At 41.3% G+C, this 23,917-nt stretch overlaps 1 protein-coding gene across 1 annotated transcript in view; it reads right to left on the bottom strand.

Moving 5' to 3' along the window:
• kcnd3 (potassium voltage-gated channel, Shal-related subfamily, member 3) overlaps positions 1–23,917 on the bottom strand; it is a 110,763-nt gene that overhangs the window by 14,515 nt on the left and 72,331 nt on the right. The window contains exon 3 of the mRNA XM_084366391.1: positions 9,699–9,867. Coding sequence (XP_084222517.1) covers positions 9,699–9,867 — 169 coding nt within the window. The remainder of the gene's footprint in view (positions 1–9,698; positions 9,868–23,917) is intronic.

The following is a 23,917-nucleotide window of genomic DNA, read 5'->3' as shown; positions in this document are numbered from 1 at the left end:
TCAGTGGTGCAACAGTCTTCCCCCTCACATACAATGATTCAGCATAAGTTTTGTGTTATCAAAAGCAAAATGTGCCTGTGGTCACTCCAAACTACTAAACATTCAAATATTACCAAAAGACACATGAGAGACAGTAAATTCAGTTCCATACATATCTTACTGTCTTCTTAAAGACGAGCTGAATCACATTCAGTCCAAAAATACTGCGAATGTGTTCTTTGAATGTGAATGAACTTTGAATGACCTATTTTTTTTAATTGTCAAAAGGAGAAAATATCACAAATGCTTCTTTTCGTCTCATCGGCCGGAGGGGTGTGTCTATTTGATTGATTGGCAGCAGCTGGCAGGCTGAGCACTGGCAGGGGAGCGAGAGACAAAATAAACCAACTCAGGCTGTAACTTACAAGCAATGGGCAGACAGTGTGTTGTTAAATGTGATAATGAAGAGTAAAGACCACTTAAGCATCTAAACAGACTCAGGTGATATCTCCAGATATGGTTACATGCTGTTTAACGTGCTGCAGCTGAGCAGTCAATTAGCTATTAAGTCTACAAACTGATGTTTGCAGTGCACTCTTCCCCAGTGAATATTTGTTTGGTCGCTTTTACAACTAGCTAAGGTGCAGAACAACATATGTATTCATGTCTTTAAAATGCATTTTATGTTTATACTTTTATTTTTATCTACTATAAAATGTGTACATGCTTTAATGTTCAAAGCCCAGTCTGCTCTGATTGGTCAGCTCTCACAGGCCTGAGCAGGCACCGCAAACTGTGTTTCCACATCAACTCTGCTGGTGTTTTTGCAACTGTTGCTATGTCACGGGCATGGGTGAGGGTAGTGACTGTATAGTTGTGACATCACAACCTTACGGAGGTCCCGACGGTTCATTTAAAGGCGCAGTTTCTGAATACTGGCTGTGCGTGTTTCTTTGAGGGTTGAGCATTTTCACACTTTCAAATTATTTATTTAGTACATAGACCTGCTTTATGATCAAATACATGAAAATCTCACTTTCTACAATATGGGACCTTTATGTTTTATGATAAGGAGAATCAGAATGCTAATTTGGCTTTTGTGTTATGTAGCTAGCTGCTGTGTTTTGGATGACTGTATTGAAATAAGTTCTCCATCAATGTAGACAGAGAAAATGAATGCAAAGGACATAGGATTTACAGAACAGGTATGTATGCTGCAGAGGACCAAAATAAATGTAATTCAATTTCAGAACTTTCAAGCAAACACCTTGGAAAAACAGTAGCTTTCAATATTCCAAAATAGTACAAACACCTGCCAACCAATCAGGTAAGTGATGCTCAATATCACTGGGTAAGATAGTCCAGATGTTTTCACAGACCCAAGGGCCAACAAACTGATCCAAACACCTTTCTTCCTCTTTGTTTCTCTCTTTCCTGCCACGGAGCCACATTTTAGGCTCAATCACACTTTAAAGATTATAGCTATAGGATGCAAGCCAGCACAAATGCTTCATTTTAACACCATTTGCTGCCAGCTGAGGGATCATAACTGGCATATCCTCATTCAACTGATAAAAAAAACCCTGCTACATATTCACTCAGCTCCCATGCCATACTCCGTTGAGCACTGCCAGGAAGTTTTCTTAGAAGTTCATTTTTTAAAATTGAAAGTTAAAGCTAAAAAATTCATGCCGGCTTGTGAGTTGCATCTTTGCCAGACTGCCTGTATAGGATTTGGTTGAGTGAAAAGTGGAGCAATCGAGCTATGAGACCAGATTAGGTTCCGCCTCAGGCCTGCCTCGAAACCGTATGAGCGAAAGAGGAGACCATCTGATGAGGACACACACACACACACACACACACACACACACACACACACACAGATACACACACACATATAAATAGCTGTGGAAGAGTCTCATTTTGTTTTGCAGCTGCCACTCATCTAAAGAGTTGCTTTTATACATGCTGACATTCCTGCCAGAAGGAAATAAGTCAGTCTGAGGTATGTTGCTTTATAATATCACACACACACACACACACACACACACACACACACACACACACACACACACACACACACACACACACACACACACAGTGAATGACTTATAAAAGAGGAGGGCAAGACAGTAAAGCAGGAGAGAAACTGGGGAAGAACTGACTTTTAGGAAATCCGTCTGGGAGCCAGTGAAGGCCAACGAAGGCAAGAATTGATTCAGTGGAAATCAAGTCCCCCGACACCTCTAGTCCACAGAAGTCTGCCACTGTAGCACAGACAGCTTAACCTCGGACTAACACCACTCAGAGACGAAATACCTTTACTAAGCCTGGATTACCTCCACTTTATAGAGAAAAGTACAGCCCAGCCTGCAAGATGCTGTGACGCTGAAGTTAAGGATGTTTTTTTTAACAAAGGACATAATTCATAACAGAACTATTGACCCCCCTCAGTGAAGTCCCCAGTCAACATATCTCCTTCTCTCTGTTTTTGCGCTGCCTTCTTGCAAAGTGCAGACGACTTTATTGATTGTCTAGAAGGGCAAAACACTCTCAGCCAGAAGTCATCTTCACCTTTTGACTTGAACCTTCTGAGGGAGGGCTAAAAACAATAGTGAGATGATTTGGAGCAAAGGGAGCGAGACTGAGAGGGGAAGGGGAAAGAGAGAGAGAGGAGAGCGACTTGTTTTTGTTTTGATTCTGCCGGTAAGCCCTGAGCCGATGTAATGCTCATGAACCGCAACAGAGTTTAAGAACAAAAACTGGTCGAACTGGAGAAAGATTTTCAGTCAAAGTGAGAAAAAGACAAGAAGGTAGAACAACGATGGCAAATTAATCTTAACAGACGCTGGAACAATAATGGGAAACAAAATAATGAGAGAGACTGATAGATTTTCCTGTTTTCTACACCTGAGGCAGGATTCGTGATTTACCAATGAGTCATTTTGTCAAACATAGTCCCAGAACTGTTTATCTCTTCAAGGTACGTGCTGCATTTGTCTCAGTGGGTAGTTTTACAAGATTGGGGATTTGGCAATAAAGCAAAAGGGTTTGTGATTATGAAATCAAGGAAGAAACTCAATAAACATATCAAACACAAAAGTTTCTCTCTCTATTGACAATCAATGGGTGGGCTTAGATGATAATGGTGTATTTCAAGTTCAAGAAAATGACTGAAAGACACTTAATTTGTAAAATGTAAAGAAAAAAATTAAAATGGCACTCTGTAGAGCGCATACCTCTGCCGAGGCCCAACAGTCCCCTTTTGAGCTGACATACATACCAGCCACCTAAATACACCAACAACATCCATGCATTATTTTAAAAAACACCCTTTCTCGCAGTGTCCAAAATCTAATTACTTTATCCGGAAATCTGTTAAATAGTCTTTGTGTAATGCTGCCAGTGAGCCAGCCAAACCAGCCAAATCAACCAAACCAACCAACACACCCACCAACCATTGCCCAAGGGGTGAAAACATATTCTCTTGGTGGAGGTAAAAATGCGACAACAGGCAGATAATAGAGCTGACATTGGGAATTGTTGAGTTCTTATGATAAATCTCCCCCTTTTTTTCTGTGAAATATGGTCCGACAAGTGCTCCGAGTCCCCATCAAAAAAACAAACCCTCTGAACGGCGCAAAATTCTTAAAAGTAAAATGCTGCACAACTTAGAAGGCAGGTGGTCAACGGGATGTGACGGTCAAGCAGATAGAGAAGTTAGTAGTATAGGTGGTGCAACACTGTGAGGTACTGAGATATAATGAAGGATGTTCCATAGAGACCCTGAGGCAGTTTTCAGAGAGTATTGAACGGGAATACTCCTTAATAGCTACTTAACTGTATAATTTGTGGTTCCAAAAAATGCCAATAAAAATCACAGCATCTAAAAATCCTCTTAGTAAATTGGCAAACCATTAATGACAATATGGTGAACAGGATATTAATTCTGAATTGAGTTGTATATTTTTATTTAGTGGATTTTATATCATAGTTTGTATCATATTTGAACTTTTTCTCCCAGTGTAGAGGCAGCAAATCTCTGTGTAGGTCCGGACCACTCCTGAATTTAATGCTCACCTAAGAGAAAATCCCAAGTACGAGAAAACTGGTAAAGGTGCGTTGTCTTGAATCAGTCACACGAGCCATTTACAAAATAATTTGTTTGTGGCGCTCCTTTTGTTGCTGCTGTATATGGGCAAAGGGGGTCATTTGCATCTGTCCTTAACCAGGTGCCACCTGAGAACACAAGGACACATTCTTCATAGCACCAGAGAACCAGACCCAGGAGAACGCTGTAGACACAATTAGAAGTTAAGCTCATTTAAATTCCTGCCCCACTCTCTTTTAATCCTTTTGTATAACTTGCCCTTTGTGATTCTCCATTTTAAATCCTGCCCTCTGTCAGGTGTACTATTAAGAATGTGTAATTGGACCTACCTGAGGATATTATTAGCTTTATGCAAATAAGCTCAGAGGAGCCAATAACGAGTAACCCCTGCAGATTGGACTCTCTGTTTCAGATCATTTTACGGGATCAGGCACGCAGACGGGGAAGGACTCAAATATTCAATTCATTGTAGAACAACCGTAGCGACACTGAAGACTAAAGGGAGGGAGGATAGAGACTGTATGTCTCTGTGTCTCAGCTGTGTGTTCCTCCTGTGCCACACAGCAACTAGTGGCATCCTCATGTATCTTTCCTTTGTGCAGTGAGATGGATCAGGGGCTGTCTCTCTACCACCACCCAGATGGATGGCTAATTGTAATGGGAGCCCAGAACAGCTAACAATTAGACCTGAATAAAGATGGATGTGAACTGGGGGCAGGAAGGGAGGGGAGAAGCATGTTAAGAGAGAAAAAAGGGGTGAGAAGAGACGTGGCTGGTAAATGCTGAGGGATGCTGCACTTCCTCTCCTCCTGTCTGGTCTCTCCACATTGTTTAAGTACTGTGAAAGGCAATCTTGGCCGGCTATCCTATTTTACTCTCAGTTAAACACCGCCTTATTCTCAGAAATGATCTGAGCAGGAATGGATTTTCCGTGACATATAACCATGTGCAGGTAATAAATGCCGAACAAATGACGTTTTGCGATGGTAAATGACCAGTGATACTTGCTAAATGGTTGGCTTAATGGCTGCGAAGGTCATCTGTCATTAAGGTTATGGAGCATTAAAGAACACTACATGCTACGTGGACTATAGTAATGGGGTACTGAAGGATAAGGCGTGCTTGAACAATTCATGGCTCGGTTGAGGCATTAAAGATCACAGTTGTCATTAGCAGAGAAAGGCTGGACCAAACCATGGTAATGGCTCGATCATACACCCTCGACACTGATCTTTTATAGTGTGAGAGACTGCCAACCCAGAGTCAAAGAACATTAAATTAATGCGATGTAACATGGAGTGAGCTGAACACATGTCAGCAGTAGCTCTTATAAAATGCAGTAAAATACATCACAGTTGCTTCAAATTATACAACAGGATGTCTACAGTCACGCTAGTGGCTCTTCGAGGCACACAGGAGCTTGGAGCTAAATGCTAATGACAGCATATTACAGTAACAGCCTCCCAGTGACAATGCTGTCTATCAGGTTTACCATTGATGTATTAAAGAGAAAGTGGATACAGCGTTAGTAGCAGGGGCCCTTTCATTCCTATTAATGGGTAATTCTGATGTTTTTAAACCTGGGCCCTAAACTTTTGATACCTATGAATCATTTACACACCAAAGCATGTAGCTACAGGGCTCAGGTTTAGAAATATAGGAATTCCCCTTTAAAATTGCTAAGTGGCACATGAAGCCAAAAAAGTTGGACTTCCTGGGTATAAATTTACCCAAATCTTCTCGTAGCTTCCGCATCTTTGGGCTAATAGAGGAGGTGTACTAGTGATTTACATTGGCCCATCTAGCTAACTTCTTGGTTAGCTCTCTGCAAACTTTGTTTAATTGTCTGGTTATTCTAGACTTTCTAAATGTTGTCGGACGGAATAAACCAAACAGTGAAATGGATGACATTGCAGAGGCTGTGATACTACTAAAGATATTTATCCACTGTTTTACAGCCACTTCTTTCACAGTGTCAGCTTACAGGAAAAAGCCTCTTTGGGCCTGTGTGCATCCCCTGGTGTGGTAATAACATGGATGAACACTGGGTTAAACCGGCTTCAAAGCCTCTCGCACTTCCTGGAGGCTTGAGGTTTACAGTGTTTACCATATTAGTTTATCCTGTTAGCATGCTAACATTTGCTAATTAGATAGCTGATGGGAATTTCATTAGTTTTGCAGGTATCTGGTCATTAACAAAACCTGGCCTGATGATGGATGACACGAGATGTAAAGTCAGGAGTTCATCAAATTATCTGTAAAATGTAATATAATATGTACCAAATTACATGGCAATCCATCCAATACTTGTCAGGATACTTCTCTCTGAACCACAAATGATAACCTTGAGAAAAATTAATTAGGATCCGTCCTTTGGGAACCATGACTGTCTGTACAAAATTCCGTACCAATCCATCCATTAGTTATTGAGATAATCAATCTGGACCAAAGTGGTGGACTGCCTGACATTAACATCCATACAGTCAAAGAGCTGCTAGCCTGGCTGAAAGAGGGAGAGGGGATGTTTCAGTTAACAACCAGTTGGGATGTGAAAATATATAATTTCCACAGCCTCTACCACTGAAGCTCGCACAATATGTAATTCAAGACACACTTCAGTGGTCTTAAGCACACAAGCTTAAATGCTAAGCAACACTTAATCCCGTGGGCTAATTAAAGACAGAGATGGAGCACAGATTGCATCTCCTAAATGCTCTAAAATATCACATTTGCAAACCTATCATCACACTTGGCACTTATCCTCTGATTTGCCGTAGTAATAACGCTCTCTGGGATCAAAGCATCCAGGTGGAATATTATTATGAAGGCGATGATAAGATGTTTGAGTCATGCTGTTATGAAACGTATCCGTTGGATGTATGGGTGCTTGAGCAAATCGCTGACCTCACCGCGGGCGAGCCGGGGAGGCATTCAATTGCCTGAGGGAGTCATTTAGTGCTGGTTAATGACGACAGCGCCGTCATGCTACACTGGCTAGCTGGTGGGTGCTTCTGGAAGCGTGGGTGTCTGTTCTGGTGTTTGGGACACTGCACCACACTGCGGCTCAGTGTGAGAACACACACACACGGGAGGGTGGGACAGACCAAGGGCAGGGCCTAAGCTGACAGGAAGTACGGTGGACGCACACGCACAAAGACACATGCACTTAAACAGATGCACATACGTACACAAGGCAACACAGACACACACCTTCCTTCCAGCCAGCACCTCATCTGGGTGATGGCTATTTCAGGAGAGAACACAGCATTAGGACGCACATCGCCTCCAGCTCTTCCCCCTTTCTCCTCTCCCCCTGCCTCCCCTGCTCCCTCCTTCCCTCTGGCCTTCCTCGTCACCGCTCCTCTCTCTCCTCTGCGTCAACACTATACATCTCATCAGCTCCAACCGGTTTTCAATCTCGATAATTTCTTCTGACCCTCCTGCCGTCCCCTCCGTGTGTCTTCTCCTCCCCGCACACTTGGCTTTGTTACACCGGAGTCTCGCTCGGCAGACAAGGTTACAGTTAGTTAAGAATGGGCAGCGGTCAGGCCGCGGTCGAACTGCAGGACTTTAAACAGATTTAAACTACAACCGGAGAGCATGTGCCGAGATGGATGGCAGTAATCACAGAGAGGGTGAGAGAGACAGGGTGGGGTGGGGAGGAGGAGGAGGAGGAGGAGGAGGAGCAGAAAAATAAGGGGAGAGGACAAGATATAAGAAAAAGGAGTGAGAAGCCTTGCTGGGAGATGTGTGAACGAGAGTGATGAGAGAGAGGAATGGACTCTGAAAATATGTGTCAGTGTGTGCATGTCTGCCAGCTCAACAACAAACACACTACCATCTATCTCAGGAGAACCAACGGTCAGGCTTGCCCTCAAACCATGATTACCAGACCAGATCTGTGTGCGCGCCAGCTGATGCTGCTCCCCAAGTTTGGCTCATGGACACACCACAACATGATTCTTTAAAGGTCTAACGGCAGGGCTATTTACCCAAAGGAAGATAGGATCTTTAAATCTTCCGCAGTTTAAACACGAGTTTACATAATCCCTTTATAAATTTGTGCCTGTTAGTTACAAGGATAAAATCTCCTCACAAGGACAGACCCACAGAGAAGACCGTGCAAGGAGGGGAAAATGCTGATATTCACTTCTTTGAGACTATTTTTAGGAGTTAGCCTCGGTTTGTAAACAGGTTTGGGGTGTTATCGACAATATTCAGGTTGTGTGAGTTTTATATTTTACAGAGTAAAAGAACGACTTTGTTCAGCTCAGATCATGGATGTCAAGAAAGAGCTCTTAATGCTTTAAAGACTCATTTCTAGTGTTATTTTTCCTCCATAACATGAACTCTAGTAATCTTGTTTAAAGGGTAAATCCACCAATTTTAAGAAATCAAAGTGTATTTACAGGAGTGATACTAATGAATATGTGAAAAAAACAGTTTTTAGACTCTAGTTGCACATTTTGCCACTAGAGTAATAATTACTTTATATTATATAATTATATTAATTGTATAAACTAATTAACCAATCTTTACGTAGGTTTTGGTTAAACCTGATGCCTACATTAAGTACATGATCATGTATCATGTATTTACATCCGAGCCCCACCCTCTTGATAAGAACTAAATTACATATATATTTAAGGGCCTTTTAACAATTTTTCTCAGCAATGTTTTGCCACAGTAAAAAAAACCTAGTGCCACTTTCTAATAATTTATAAGTTGCAACTATTAGCTTTATTAATTGTAAATAAAGCATTTAGTAATGTTTTAAATATCAGGTACAAGCCTTTAATAACAACAAGTTTGGGGTTGCCAGTCGGTGTAAAATCCCTTTGCAACTGTTTATCTTTTCAATTTAGTTAATAATGCAGTGAAAATGCAAATGTGGGTAATCCATTAATAAATACTCTGCTTGTGTGTTCCACATTTCCTAATAAGCCTTTAGGTCTCTAGTTTTACATAATGAATAGATTTTTGTCTAAGATTAGGCAGATTTCAGGTTTTTCTATCAGGTCATTGGCTCATCAGAGATAATTCCCTGATTTATCAAAGAACGAATAGGACAAAGTGTCCTGCTGGTAGCACATTTTTCACAGCCTGACGACCTTAAAGTCGTTCTTATTGATGGCTTAAAGGAGTATCTGATCAGTGTTAACCATCAATAAAGCCATTAGTTACAGCTTACAAACTCGTTATCAAGAATTCCTAATTAGAAAGTGGTAAAAACAATCGACAAAGTCTCATGGCTGCCTCTTGACCTAGCAAGCTGCACACAGACACTTCGTGAGGGAGACATCAGTATTCTGGGTATAAGGGAAAATTCCTCCAACCTGATTTATATGTATGCAGACCAAAGGAAAAAATTGGAAGGTCAGGGTTTAGGTATTCATGTCATGGGAGAAGGTCCATTAAAGTTTGGTGATCCTCACTGAATACGTATCACCCACCGACTGTAAATGTGAATGTAAGTCAATGTGCATTACACACACATCATTAGCCTGCAGAATCCTCTCCTCTGGGGGAGAGACACGTCAAAGCTCCCCTCTGGGCTGGAGGTCCAACCCTCTGGGCCCCAGGTTGAAGGAAATAAAACTGTGTTCACCTGCATCTTCTGCGCCCGTCGCTTGTCTGCTCTCTGGTTCTGGTGATAGATGCGGCTAAAGTTGGACACGATGACAGGGACAGGCAGGGCAATTACCAGCACCCCACTCAGAGAGCAGATTGAGCCGAAGATCTTCCCTGCAATCGTCTTAGGAACCATGTCTCCGTACCTGAGAGAGGTGACAGGGAGAGAGAGAGAGCAAATTGAGTGAAACGTCTTGTTATGCATTTAATAAAATCTGTCGGTGGTAGCTCAAACTTCTCGTCACGCACAGCCGACAGGAGGTCATTCATATCACGCGAGTAGAGACACACATTCAACACACTGTCAACCGGTTCAGCTCGCTGCCCATTCATTTCTCCTGTACAAGGCTTTCTTCATTCTTTTTAGGATTCTCCGCACCGCATGCGTCAGTCCCCACCTGAATAGAGCTTGACCTGCTGACTCCATCCCAGCCCAAGGGAGAAAGAGAGAGCCTCCGACCAAACCTCCTCTGCCACTCAGTGGCCCACTAAAGTCCACTGACTCATTCACTGAGAGCAGATACTATTAACCTTTGCAGAGGAGAAAGGAGGACACGTGAATGCCAGAGACATTTCCCAAAAGTCATTTAGTCCAATTCAATCTGAAATATTTGCAAGTCAAAAGCAATCTCGTCCAGAGTTCAAAGGCAGACAACACAATTACAATAACTACATTAAATCCCCTCCTTTTCTTATCCAAATGAAGAAGCCACAAGCCGCAAGAATCAACAGTGGAAGGAAAAGAAGACGGAGGCGAAGAAATTCAAAAGCTAAAAGAGCACAACTTATGCTGGAAAAGCAACCTTTATTTCTAATGGTGTTCATTTCTTATTCATGAGTTAAAAGTGCAGGTAATTTGTTCTTGTTCCCAGATAAACAAGAAGTTCTACTGAATTTATTGGAACTGACTCGAAGTCTGGCTGCAAATAAACCTGAAACAAAAAGCCTTTCAGCATCCAGCGTTACACATGTTCGCACTTATGTTAAGACTGATTGTGGAAGAGATTTCTGTGTCTGTTAGGTAACATTTTGTGTTCATAGTGAGTTACATAAACGTGCAATTCACAATCAAAATGGTCTAACCCCAAGTATTCATATAATCCAATCCATCCTCATTACAGCCACAGCAAGAATAATGATGCAGCTTTTTAGCCGTGAGTTATTATAGTCAATCCTTGTTAGGTTTTACATATCTACAATGGAAATGTCCTCAAAACATGCCAATCTCAAGCTGCACAATTACTACGAAGCACATGTGCAAGACATGTTGATTCTCTTGAGGAAACAGACAAATGAGATAATGACTCAGGGAGACACTCATCTGTGAACACATCTTTTGCAAATTTGCAGTTTGGATGGCGCCAAGAGGCTGGAAGGAGAAGCAAAGCCAGAAAGACAGAAACTAAATGTTGCAAGGGAATATGTCTCTTCTCCGACTCGTCACACTCGCCCCGAACGAAATGTGACATGTCAGAAACAGTGGAAAATGAGAGATGTAGCGGTGTCACTGAGCGCGTAGTGTAAATTACAGAGAGGTTATGATGCCCCCGTGCAATAATGGAAACACACACACACACACACACACACACACACACACACAGAGTGAATGACTTATAAAAGAGGAGGGCAAGACAGGAAGGGGAAGGGGAATCTTAATGGCAAGTACTGACACTGTATTGTGTATCGTTGGGATAAAGTACATTTACTCATTGTACTGTGTGTACTGTATTGTACTTGTGTACTTGTACAGCAGCCACAGTAGTAGTAACAGCTTTACTTATTGAGATATGAATACAAATATTACTAATAATAATAATTAAAAAAAAAATGTAGCAATGTAGATTGATATGCAAAAGAATATTTACAATCAGCTAAGAGGGCCATAGCCTGACAATAGGTCAAAGAATAATGTTGAAGAGCTTAAAGTATATTTTGCCAATAAAATTAATGAGAGATGTTTATTTAGTGTAAACAACTCTATAAAAATGTTTCAGTACAATGCAATACAACTCTGTAGCACTACAGACCACATCCTCTAAAATGTAATAAATGTTATATTTTAAAAAAAGGACCCAAATGCAGGACACCGAGGCAGGCAGGTTTAAAAAACAAAAGGCAAGCTTCATTAACAAAGCTGAAATCAAAATGCGGGCAATACAAAGGCAGGCACAAAACCAGGCTAAAGAGAATCTAAGAAAAAACTAAAGAGAGATACAAAAACTAGGAACAACAATAGCCACGGGGAAAAGAAGCAGGAACACTGAGGACACACAAGGAACAAAAGCAGGACCGGGGAACAGACGCAGGAAATGCAGATGAACCGAAAAAGACTGAAGGAAAAACACAGGTGAACAGGGAAAAAAAGGGCAGGGAAAAAGACAAAGACAGGAAGTGTAAAGCAAAACATAACACAGGTGGAGAGAACCTACACAATCAAAAAAGGAAATGACTAAACCAAAAACCCAAACCTTGCCAGTAAACACATCTTGGAAGCTGTTTAAACAAAACCGGACATTATAACCTTCATAAAGTTGGGAATTATTGCAGGACTGTTGTATGAGACTACATTAGTTTTTATGTGAACCTAATAAACTGGTCTCTGAGTGTGTGAAGACAAAATAAAACATCAAATGTACCGTCTCCGGATGGTTTTGTACTGATCTTTCATTAACACATGGCAGATGGACACATTTTCACTTGGATACAACAACATGTGGCATAGGTCCCCTGATGCATCTGTGATGTACATTAGAGGCCCCTGTAGGCTTGGCAGGACGCAGATGTAGTTAATCTAGGATGCTAGGATCGCCTGCATATAAAAGAACTGGCTGCACACACACCAGTCTGAACATGTTGACTTGTAAAAAAAACCCATTTAAAAACAGAAATGTTTCAAAAAATGTCTCTGGCTGTGTTATTCTGTTACGCTGTTTATTGTTTGAGCCTCATGCTTCACAGCAACCTGAGGAAATGGGGTGAGGCCGTTGGCGTAGCAATGACATTAAACAGTGCGAGGAGCCCTATCAATATTTTAAAAGTTCTTTCAAGTCTTGCAGATATCCAATAACATGTTTCTTAATAGCACTCATCAAATTCATTCACTCTGACGGATCACAGAGAATAACGCTGGTTGTTATTTGAGGACTCGGCAAACAGGACCCCAGAGGCTCGCAATAAATGAACAATAATCTGCTTAAGAAGTTGTGCTCATGATAGTCACTTCATAATCTAATGAAGCACTTCTGTCACAGTTGGTCGGAGATGGTAAAAACACAGGGCGGTGACATAGAGAAATACGCACACTCAAACCACAAATACACACAGAAAGCCCATGCAGGTCATTTCGGGGAGGAAGATGAAACCTCGGACTCATTAGTTACTGATTTCCACAAAAACAAGTCCAATACGAAGCCATTTAAGAGGAGGGCATTTTTTCGCATCAACAAAGCAAAGCGCTGCCCACACACAGCGAACCGCTGGTCCGCAGCCATAACTGAGAGTATACTTACAGAGAACATTCATCGTCCCTTCCAAGAACTTTAATGGCCTTTCTACCCAAATTAGGCAATAACAATCCCATCAGTGGTACAGAGGCCCTATCACTACAAAACATTTCATCTCCTCCCCTCTTCAGAAGATGTTTCCATTAGGAGGGATGAAAAGCTAATCATATTCATCTGCAAGCCTTCTTTAATGGGATCCTATCAGATTGCCAGATAGAGGCCCTTCTCTCCTAATACTACAGTCAATTTGCCGCTCCCATTTAGTCGAGCTAGCCCGTCTCTGATGATACCATCTCTGCACCATTATACATGGCACAGAGATAAAGCTGTGCTCGCACACATTAAAGAAAGAGAAAGCCGTAATAAGTGGTGTGAGGCTGTGCATGTGTGTGTGTGCGTGTGATAAGCGAGGTTAGACGTAATTTCTTCCCCTCCTGTCTGGATGAATGCTGAGGCCATTCCTGACGCTGTGAGACTTCATTGAAACTGGGGATGGAGGTGGCGGTAAATGTTTCAGAGAGGAAGGAGATGGATAAGCAGAGAAATATACTGGAGGGAGAGATATTTTCTCAGTGCACCCAGGAGGTTTTTTTCTCCCCATCAGTCCCCTTGATCCCTCTCCTACCACATTCTCACATGTGCACAAACACACACACATATGAGTTCGCTGCGTGGTCTGAGGATTGTTTGGTCATGATCGATCTTTAAGGTTTAGACTGCCTATCTATCAGGTAAAGAACGTGGTATTCAATGTCCTCTAACTTCACATAATCTCATTGACTAGTAGATCTGCACTATGTGAACAAACCAACGGAGTCATGTAGCAAACTAGATGGCTATGCTAATTGGATGAATTACTTCATGTGACTCATGTGAGAAGGGTGATGTATTGTAGCTAGCAGCATAAGGAGCTTGTGCCAAACTACAATCACCGCCTCCCGGTTGTATTCTCCTGCCCTCCCTCATCTCCTCCAGCTCATTCTCCCCTCCATCTACTCACAACCTGTCACGTTGTCCTCTACTAACCAATCATTTGTAAAATGACAAGCGCTGTCTTTCTCTCTTTGCTGTCATTCAGCTCCTCCCTTTCAGCACCTCAACTGTGGATGCCCGGCCACCTCCGGTCAACCCTCCAATCAGGAGTTGTCGAAGTTGTCCCCAATCAAGCACCATTCTTCATCACCATTACCAGTGTCTAGACTCTGAGGGGAAGTCTCCTTCATTCTGGAAACACCTAATACGTCGTTTATTCCTTCTGTTCACAATAAAAATGCATCTTACTTCATCCTGACACATTGTCTTCAAAGCCTCTCCTCACTGAACTTTCTTTAATACTCTTTAAATGCATTTAAGGGCTGACTATTTTGCTTTTTTAAATTGTTTTCTTTTCCTTTTATATAGGTACATGTGCATGTAAAGTCTTGAAAGTTAAATAAAGGTCAATGAACGCACCGACGGAAGCTCCTCTCTCCAACAGAAAACATTGTTCCTGAAACGTCTCGTCAGTAGTCGCGCCTTTAATTGCGTGACTTTGTGACATCACACTACATCACCATGTCCCACATTTGCTGCTCTGTTGTTAGCTCTGCTGAGTCAGGCATGTGAGGTGACCAATCAGAGCAGACTGGGTATTAGGGAGAGCGGGCCTTGACGAGACAGGAGCTGGAACAGAGTGTTTCAGACAGAGGGGGAATACAGTGCTGCAGGACTGGACAGTGTGAGAAAACTGATGTGTTTTTTGAGCCTGTAAACCTACTCTAGTAGTAACCCAAAATAAAACTATGAACCTGAAAATGAGCATGATATGTCTCCTTTAATGTTGAAAATGTAGAAATTCAATGTGATATTATTTCTTTGGCCAGACAATGCACCCCCCCCTTTACAATATATAATTTCCACATCCTCACATTTAAATTAATATAAGGTGAATGCCCACACCCACTCACACAAATACACACATGTACACAAACACCCTGCTCAGGTGGGAAGCAGGTCAGCCCTCGGTCAGGGTTGTCACAGGCCATCGCCGGAGGGCCGGGTCCTGCGGGTTATATTAATAAAGTCTATGAGGGGTTATTGAGTGGGACTGAGTGCTCTTGTGAAGGTATGTGTGATGGATGGGCTTATCAGAGATTGTCTGAGGGCTGACAGACACACACATTTGTGATGATGGGAGGTCATGTCATGTCAGGTCAGGACGGCACAACTCATCCCTTTAAATACCTGCTGAGGAACCAAGCCAGCATACAAGCAGAATATAAAAGAAGCATGTGAGAGGCAACAATCAAGAAAAGGCAGACATAAACATTGTTGATATAAAAGATCAAATATTTGATTCTTCTTGTCATTTTATTGTATGGGTTCACTAAAGACAATCTGCACAATAAGCTTGAGATGAACTGATTCGAGCTGAGTCACAAAGAAGATAGTTATTGCTGGAATTTGTTTTCACTTTGTGGGTCATAAACCGCTTTTATGCATGCGCTGGAAGATCATAATGCCATTTTTATTGATGTTCAGGATATTTTTATTGATGTTCAGGATAAGACGCATCTATTCAAAAAAAGAGGGAGGGAGAGGGAGCCAGGACAGGAACATATGACATGTTGAGGGTTGGGTTTCCATTTACAGACCAAATCCCATGTGATTCCTCTGCAATTTTCCTCAGTTCCCTTCAGATATAGGCTAAGTGATTCTGTTTGGACCACAAGCCCTTGCGGGTGGTTTGACCCGCCGGAGGACTGAAATCACTAACAGGAGGAGGCAGAGCTTTCAGTGTTAGTGGGCGGGATTGTGTGTTTAAGGATTTTTATGTTTAGTTTGCATTTGTGTGTGTTGACTGAGCAAGTGAGGTTTATAAGTTTAGAAACATCATTATAGAGCTGTCGTATTGAGAGAAAAAGAAGAAAAAATGGAAAAAAACATCTTTGTTATCTTTAGGGATCATTTGTTTATTCAAACCATTTTGAAAAGGGAGTTTGCCAATGTTTTGCTGAGGAAACTGCATCTCTTCAGCACCATGGACAGCTACAAAAGCTTCCATCTATAGCACCAGCTCACACTATAAACCTTTATATACAGTATGTCAGCACCACAGTGTTCAGCTCAGTGTAGATTATTTAAGTTACCAGCCCACTTGTCTTTTAAGTAGCCTTGTTGGCTTTTGTTTAAAAAAATGGGGTGGTCAAAACTCATATATGCCAACATTTGTGGTCCTTAAGGTCCTGAAAACATATTTTTCTTATCAGCTATCAGAGTCAGATGATCCTACACAAACGTTACACCAGCTTTAGTTAGCTATTTGAAAATAGAGATTTTTGTGTTTCTTTTGTCGCTGTGTATTTGAAGTGGGTAAGTCCCTGTTAGAAAAAGGTGATACCACGTACTTGCCTGCACCAATAAGGATTTAAAGAGTATTTAAAGCCTATTTGTCCAGTGCTTTTTGCCTTTTTTTTTGTAAGATTTTTTACATTTTTCAAAGTCCTTTCCTGACAGTGTTGATAAGCCACATTGTTATATTTTTGACAAATTACTTAATTTTGTGCTCCAACTTAATAAATTAAGCTGTTGTGAAAATGGGTTATGACTGTAGACTGAGAGTCCAATTTACAAAACATTATATAGTAATCAATTCTAATAATATCAGTATGATAGGACTTTGATAAACAATAACAAAGAATTATGGCTCAGCAGTAGCATAACAAATACAATCAATGCTGCTCCAGACTTCAGAAATATGATATTCAATATAAACATAATGCATTTCAACTTCCAGCAAACCATCAAATGTCACTGTATTGATTAAGAATATAGACGGTGTTAGGTAATTTCAGTGTATCTATAAATTCATTATACAGCTGAGCTCCACTATGAAACATAAAAGTGCTACAGCAGCGGCCATAAAAGATGATGCCTCATAAAGATATCCATAAGTAGTAGTGGAGCTCCATTTTCTTTGGGCAGCCTGTCACAGGCCAATGAAGCTCTTTTGGGTTCAGCAGAGTGAAAGATTGTCTCTCCAGGCCTCTAACCCTCAACCATCCATCCATCTGTACTCTCATCTGACATTTCATGGCCACTCACTCAGATGGAAGTAACTCTGATGACACATGGCTCTTCAGGGATGGGACAACCATCTATAATCACCCCCACAAATGTCACCGCGGGGAAGAAAGAAATAAGGAGGTGGAGGAACAACAGGTAGGGAGACGGACGGAGAATAAGAGGAAGAGTGCAGGAGAAAGATAACATAAGAGAAGAGCCGAGAGCGGAGAGATGAGTCGACAGAAACGGATCCAGATTCAGATAGTGTCAATGCTAATTTGCAGCAGGGTCGGATATGTTTAGTTAAATGTGCCTCAGACGATGTCTTAATATGGATTAAATCAGATACAATGGAGCTATAATAATCTCAGCGCTCCCTGAAGACGGCTCAACACAGACATGAACCTTGATTGTGATCCTGATTTGCGGGGCTCAACTAAGACTTAACTCGGAGAACAGATTGCTTGACAAGTGTGCTTATTAACAGAGTCAAGAAGGTTGAGAAATAGTTATTCTGTCAGTGTCTCATTTGGAGAGTGCTGCTTTATGATCCTTAGCAGCAAAGGAGGCTCAGAGCAATGCAGTTGTTCTGAAATGCCACATCACAGGGGGAGTTATATTCCAGGAAAACAACCAGCGAGCTTCTGAATAGTTGACGCATAAAGGCATTTTTTTGACTCCCGCTGTCACCTCTTAAGAATGCACATGAGGTCAAAAAACAGAATGGCTTGTACACATTACCAAGTATTATTGATTTTAGGTTTTCGTCTGCACAAGACGTGCTGATTAGGAGCAAGGTTCGTCATTCTCCACAACACAAAATGCAGCTCAGACGGTGCATAGTGTGCATCGGTAAAACTACTAGGTACAAAATGTTCCCAATTGCAAATGACTGCACACAACACCCCTGCACCAAACAACCCATTCACAAGCCAAGGCTAAAGAAATAAACACAATAAAAGTCATTAATGTTGTTTTCACATCAAGAATGTCACGACAGACTTCACAGTATACAGCCCCTATGTGAATAAGTGCTCTTTGAATGGCATGTTAACAACCTTAACAACCAACTCTCACAATAAATATTGCGTACTGTGAAAGGTGGGAACCATACCAACGGCATGCTGAAATCTAAAAGTTGATCCTCGGGCTGCTCCTCCAATACATTTACTGTCATTCACCGACATGAAACGCTTTCATTTAACGGCTAAAGTAATCTATTGTGTTCATATTGGAGGCGGGTCATCAGAGCCCGGGAGATATTGTGTGGATGGAATGAACCACTGGGTCGCTGTAATATTAAGGACTACTTCTGCATTGACCATGTGAATATAACTACATTATAAAAGTGCTGTGGCAGCATTTGAGCGCCAATTCCATCATATGAGGGACATTTCATATGTGGGAGACGACAAAACTGCTGCTGCAATATCTGCATTGCCATATATGAATCAGGTATGTGCATAAGTTGCAACTGGAATGAAAGGTGCTTTTATGTGTGCTATTACTGTTTCATTTCCTAGAGAATCCAAGATATAACCACCTGTGCCTGACAGTAATAGGATTATTGGAACAAAATGTCACTTTAGCTAGATTGCCCTTTAACATCAGAATAATCAATTTCTTCACATGCATGCCACATGCCGACGGTGGGTTTTTTCTTTTTCTTTCACACACAAAAGCAGCCGACGGCAACATTGAGTTTCTTTGCCTTCCGGGGTGCAGTGGGAGGCAGACATATGGTACAGGCCATTTCCTCATTTACATTTGTCAAGTGATGAGAGGGGAATGGCAGAAAGAAACACGGAGATAAGTTGATAAAGGGAGGGGCATTACTCTCACACCGCACTGCACACAGAGGAAAGGTCATTACCATCACTCACTTCACAAGCAATCTTACAGTGAATCATGCCGAGGGATTGCCACCATTTCTCTGGAGCACACAGTCAGTTTGCTACGTTATCACTTAGGATCAATCCCAATTCACCCCATGCCCCTACCACATAGCCCTACCCCTCTGTTTAGAGATTAATGCCGAGGGACATGGTGTCCAGATTCTTGGCTAGGGCAAAGCGCGCGGGCTACAAGGCCCTCAAAACCACACTTCAAACCAAACAAGCGTACAACAATTGCTACTTGCTGATGTCTCAGAGGCTAACAAGCCAGCTAGCTAATGTTATAAGTTACATTTTAATTGCTGATTTGTGCATGACAGTCCCAGATTCTGACGTATTTCAATGCTGCATCCCCCACCAAAAATTTGGTACTAGTCCTATAATATCAGTGCAGACAGGTAGGGTAAGAGCACAGGTTGCTAATGTTAGCCTATAAAGCACTGCTAGAGGCCAGGTAATAGGCAGTTTATTGTGCGTTTGTGTGTGTGTGTGAGACTGTGAACGAGGTGTGAGCGTCCATGCTTTTCTATCTCCATCAGATAAATGGCAAAGGGCATCGTGATAACACCAGGATTACCACGGTAACTCAAGAAAAATCACCAAAGCTGAAGACAGCATATTGGAAATGTCCATGAAAGACTACAGATGATGTATGAGGGTCTTGAAGGGTTGTCCGATTTCAAAGGGGAAGATTTTAAACACTTGTAACTCTCATCTGAGGGGCAAGGGGCCACTTGAAAATGAGGGGTTGGGGTAAAAATTGGAAACGGGATTGAGCCTTGATAGAGTTTCATCCTAAAATTGCCTTTCACAGCTTTGTGTGCTTTATGTTCTGATTGACCTTTTTCAAAGAGAATACATGACTTTGATTGTCCAGGGGGGCTCTACATTGTTTTAAGTTACTCTATAGCTCTAGGGTAATGTTACCATCACCGTGCTTATATAATATTATGAGCTTTGGCCATTACTAGGCAATGGCTCCACTCAATTGTTGGATGTAGCACAGGTTTTACCCTGAGGAGGACAAAGCTCTTGCCAACACAGAGTTTCTTTATCGAATTACCTCAGACATGAACAGACACGGAACAACATTTTAAACTTTGGCCAGTGGTCATGGTACCAGCAGAGTAATTCACAACAAACACTGTGGTTGTTATTGAAAATAATATTATATTTTTATATATATATATATATATATAAATTGTCTTACTGTTTTTCTAAATGTTGCTTGCAGAAAAAGGCTTTATGAATCCAGATTCAGAGTGGGGCTGCAACTAATGATTTTCTTCATTATCAATTTTCTCATTATTATTATTGTTAAATTGCTTCTTTTGTCCAACCAACAGTCCAAACACACAAAGACTTTATTTTCTATCATAAATGACAAAAAAAGAGCAGCAAATGTTTAATTTAAGAGGCTGGGGCTTCAGACATTTTTGCTGGCAAATTGACGATCAATCGACTATCAAAACAGTCTGCAATTCATTTGCTTTTGATCGACTCATCGTTGCCGGTCTAATTAAGAGGAATCAACATGAGGACGGACTGATCAAAAATCATGACAATGCTAAAACCAGTGCTTAAAATGCACATCAAATGACCCCTCAAGCTAATTTAGCTTCTTCTAACTTGTCTGTCGGAGAAAGATTTAAAAACATGCTCCAAAAAGAGACATTAAAGCCTTTAAACAAAGGCTCACATAACTTCATACTTGCATGTGAAAGGGGTTGCCCGCAGTAATGAACCCACAGAGAATCATTGCCTTTGAGTACTGCAGAGCGTGTGGGCGTCTTTCGGCTCATTGATTTGGTTGTACACTCTTGTACTTTACTTCTTTTTTAGTTCACTCACTGTACTTAGCAGCTGTTTTCAGTTTTCACTGTACGCTACCTGCAATGGCTAGCTGCTATACCTTAACAAACAAGCTGTAGTGAATATTTAGTACCTAAATATGCAACACGTTTGGCACAGAGACTTCAAGTGTGTGTTTACAGCTTGTTTCTGCTGTACTGTGATAATGCTGGGTTAAGGTTTAAAGATAGCTTTATTTTGGACTTTGGAGTACTGCAACCGGTGGTAATCACTTCCACGCTCCACTGGTTCTCCCATCCAGGCACCACCCCATTGCTCAAATAGTAGCATTTGTGTGCTCTAGCAACTAATGAGATGTGAGTGAAAAACCCAAATTCTGAACATTTCTACAGAAAGCTCTCTGTGATTTTACAGATGCTGTTTCCTAGAGAAGCCCCATTAAGCAGCGTGAGTACACTTACTTGCCAGGAAGCCAGTGAATAATAGCCAGGGACCCTGCTACAAGCTTTGCTCATTTGTGCATGAGCATGGGTGTGTGTGACTGCGTGCGTGCCCCTGCGTATGTGTCTGTCTTTGTAATTAGCGATTACCAGACTGCTATCAACAGAATGCTTCAGCGAATCCACTTCCAAGAGTAACCAGGAAGTGCAAACACAATTACCACAAGAGAGGGAGCATAACAACATTTAAATATGAATTACATCTGAGATAGGACGAGTCCCCAAAGCTTGCATAACTGACTGCCTGTTTCTGTCTAATTCACAGAAAATAGCAGCGCCATTAACGCATTTTGTGCATCTGCCTGTGTGCATATCTATGTTCATATGGTAATTTTTAATGCGTGTCAGTTTGGTTATGCACAGGACTCCTGATAATAGGCATATCTCTACAAGAGCTGAAATACTTTCAAGCCTCTGTGGGCTGATACGAGTGGATGTATGGATAAAACCAGTAATGGCTGTTGGTAATTGAAACAGGATCCCATTTATCTCTGTGAGCTTGGGTACATTGAGCAGTGTGTCGGTGTGGCAGAGACGAGGAGCAGAGAGAGGTTGAGGAGCTTGGGCACAATAACCTTGATATGTGGTTCAATTATGTTGCTAATGAGAACAAACTGTACTCAGTTTGAAACATGAATCCCTGGAGAAATGTTTGAATTTCTGAGATTGGATGCGAGACAACAACAAAATATAGTGCAGGCACGGACGTGGAAAGTGTTTCACTTGGGAATGAAAGTTACAGAGGAGGCAAGGCAACTACAACCTGCACAACTCTATGTTTTATGTCTCCAACAGCGTGTGACATTATAGTCTGCAGTGTAAGGAAAGAGGTGGGGAGAGAACACAAAGGAATGAGACAGCGGTTATAATGTCAGCCACACAATTAAAGCCCAAACAATAAATTGGATTCTAGATTATGACAGATATATCAAATTAGTTGCCAGGTAATCAAATTAAATTGTAGGACAAACGGTATATTTTTACAGCAATATCAGTGTATCAGCTGGCCGTTCCGACACTTTGTTCCACACTGAAATATGTGAACAAGCACGCCACTGAGTTTTGTCCAGACATTCATGTTCCCCAGAGGATGAATCATACTGACTTGGACTCCGGTCAAATCTCTCTACAACTATTGGATTGAAAGTTGGTCCACATTCATGGCTCACCCAGTGAACATTTAACTTTTCATCTAGCACCATCATCAGGTCCAATACTTCGGTCGTATGACCAAACATCTACAGCTAATGACAATGACTAATTGTCGATTTCCAACCAGCTTTGTATCACGACAGTGTTGATAATTTACTGTATGCAAATAAAAAATCTTAAACTGACTCCAGATGACTTGTTTGAGGGCTGTTGTATCAATGACACATTGTACTTCTCCATTTTTGTATGCCTGCATCCAAGCACACAAAGAATATAGTCGGATTGCGAGAGAGCAAGATCGTGAACGAGAAATGGCCGCCATTTTGTTTCTGTACTGTGAAAATAGAGGCTGAAAAACTTCGATCAAACAGTAAAACAAGGCTGCTCTGATAAAATAGGAACCACCATCCTGTTCATTGTACATTTCTCACCTAAAATGTTTTCATATACATATTTTAGTGAACTGTTTATATAATAATAATTATAATATAATACGATATTGTTTGTTACCTGTTTGTTACCTATACAGTTTCATACAGCCCCTAAATTTGGCATTTCATCTCCCCCTTCCATTGCATTCACGTCAAAATCACGTCTTTCCAAAAAATTGTAAACAAGTAATGAATTTGAAAAAAAACATCACCTAATATTTCTGTATTAGATTTACTCTTTTATATATTTTGGTATTAACGTACAAAAAAAAAAGAGAGTCCAGAATGGGTTGTGCTCCACTGAGAAGAGGAACCCTTATCTGAAATTATTATTATTATTGGATTAAAAAAATGGGAATGTACATGGTAATTATTTGATTATTAAGACACGTTGCATTCTATTGTATTCAACTGTGGTTTGACAAAATAATAAGCCTTTTTCCGAAGATTTAAAGCTGATTTTCCCAACTCTATTTTACGTTAAATTTCAGTGATAGCTGTGGCGATTTATCTATCTCAACAAATGCTGGTCATTGTCATCCATGGTCCACATCATCTATATACTATACACTATATCTAAGCCAGCATTATCAAGTGTTTTTCATTATCAATTCTATTCTATACCTCTTTTATCTGATTCCTTTTTTTTTGTAACACATGTTCCCAGTTCACTCCAGCACCTTTAATGTCCTCCCTGTCGTCGACCCCTGCTGGAACTGATGTTCAAAGATGAAAAAAGCGAGGCTGTGTGGATAGATAAGGCTGGAGCTGAGAGCGGAGAGAAAGGGAGAAAGGTCAGAGCCTGGTGGGTTCAGGGGTCATCTCCACTCTGCAGCGGGCGCACGGTCATAACAGCAAG

The sequence above is a fragment of the Pagrus pagrus genome (genome assembly GCF_965226575.1).
Source record: "Pagrus pagrus genome assembly, chromosome: 11".
Classification (NCBI taxonomy): Eukaryota; Metazoa; Chordata; class Actinopteri; order Spariformes; family Sparidae; genus Pagrus; species Pagrus pagrus.
This window is presented reverse-complemented; position numbering and strand designations above follow the sequence as displayed.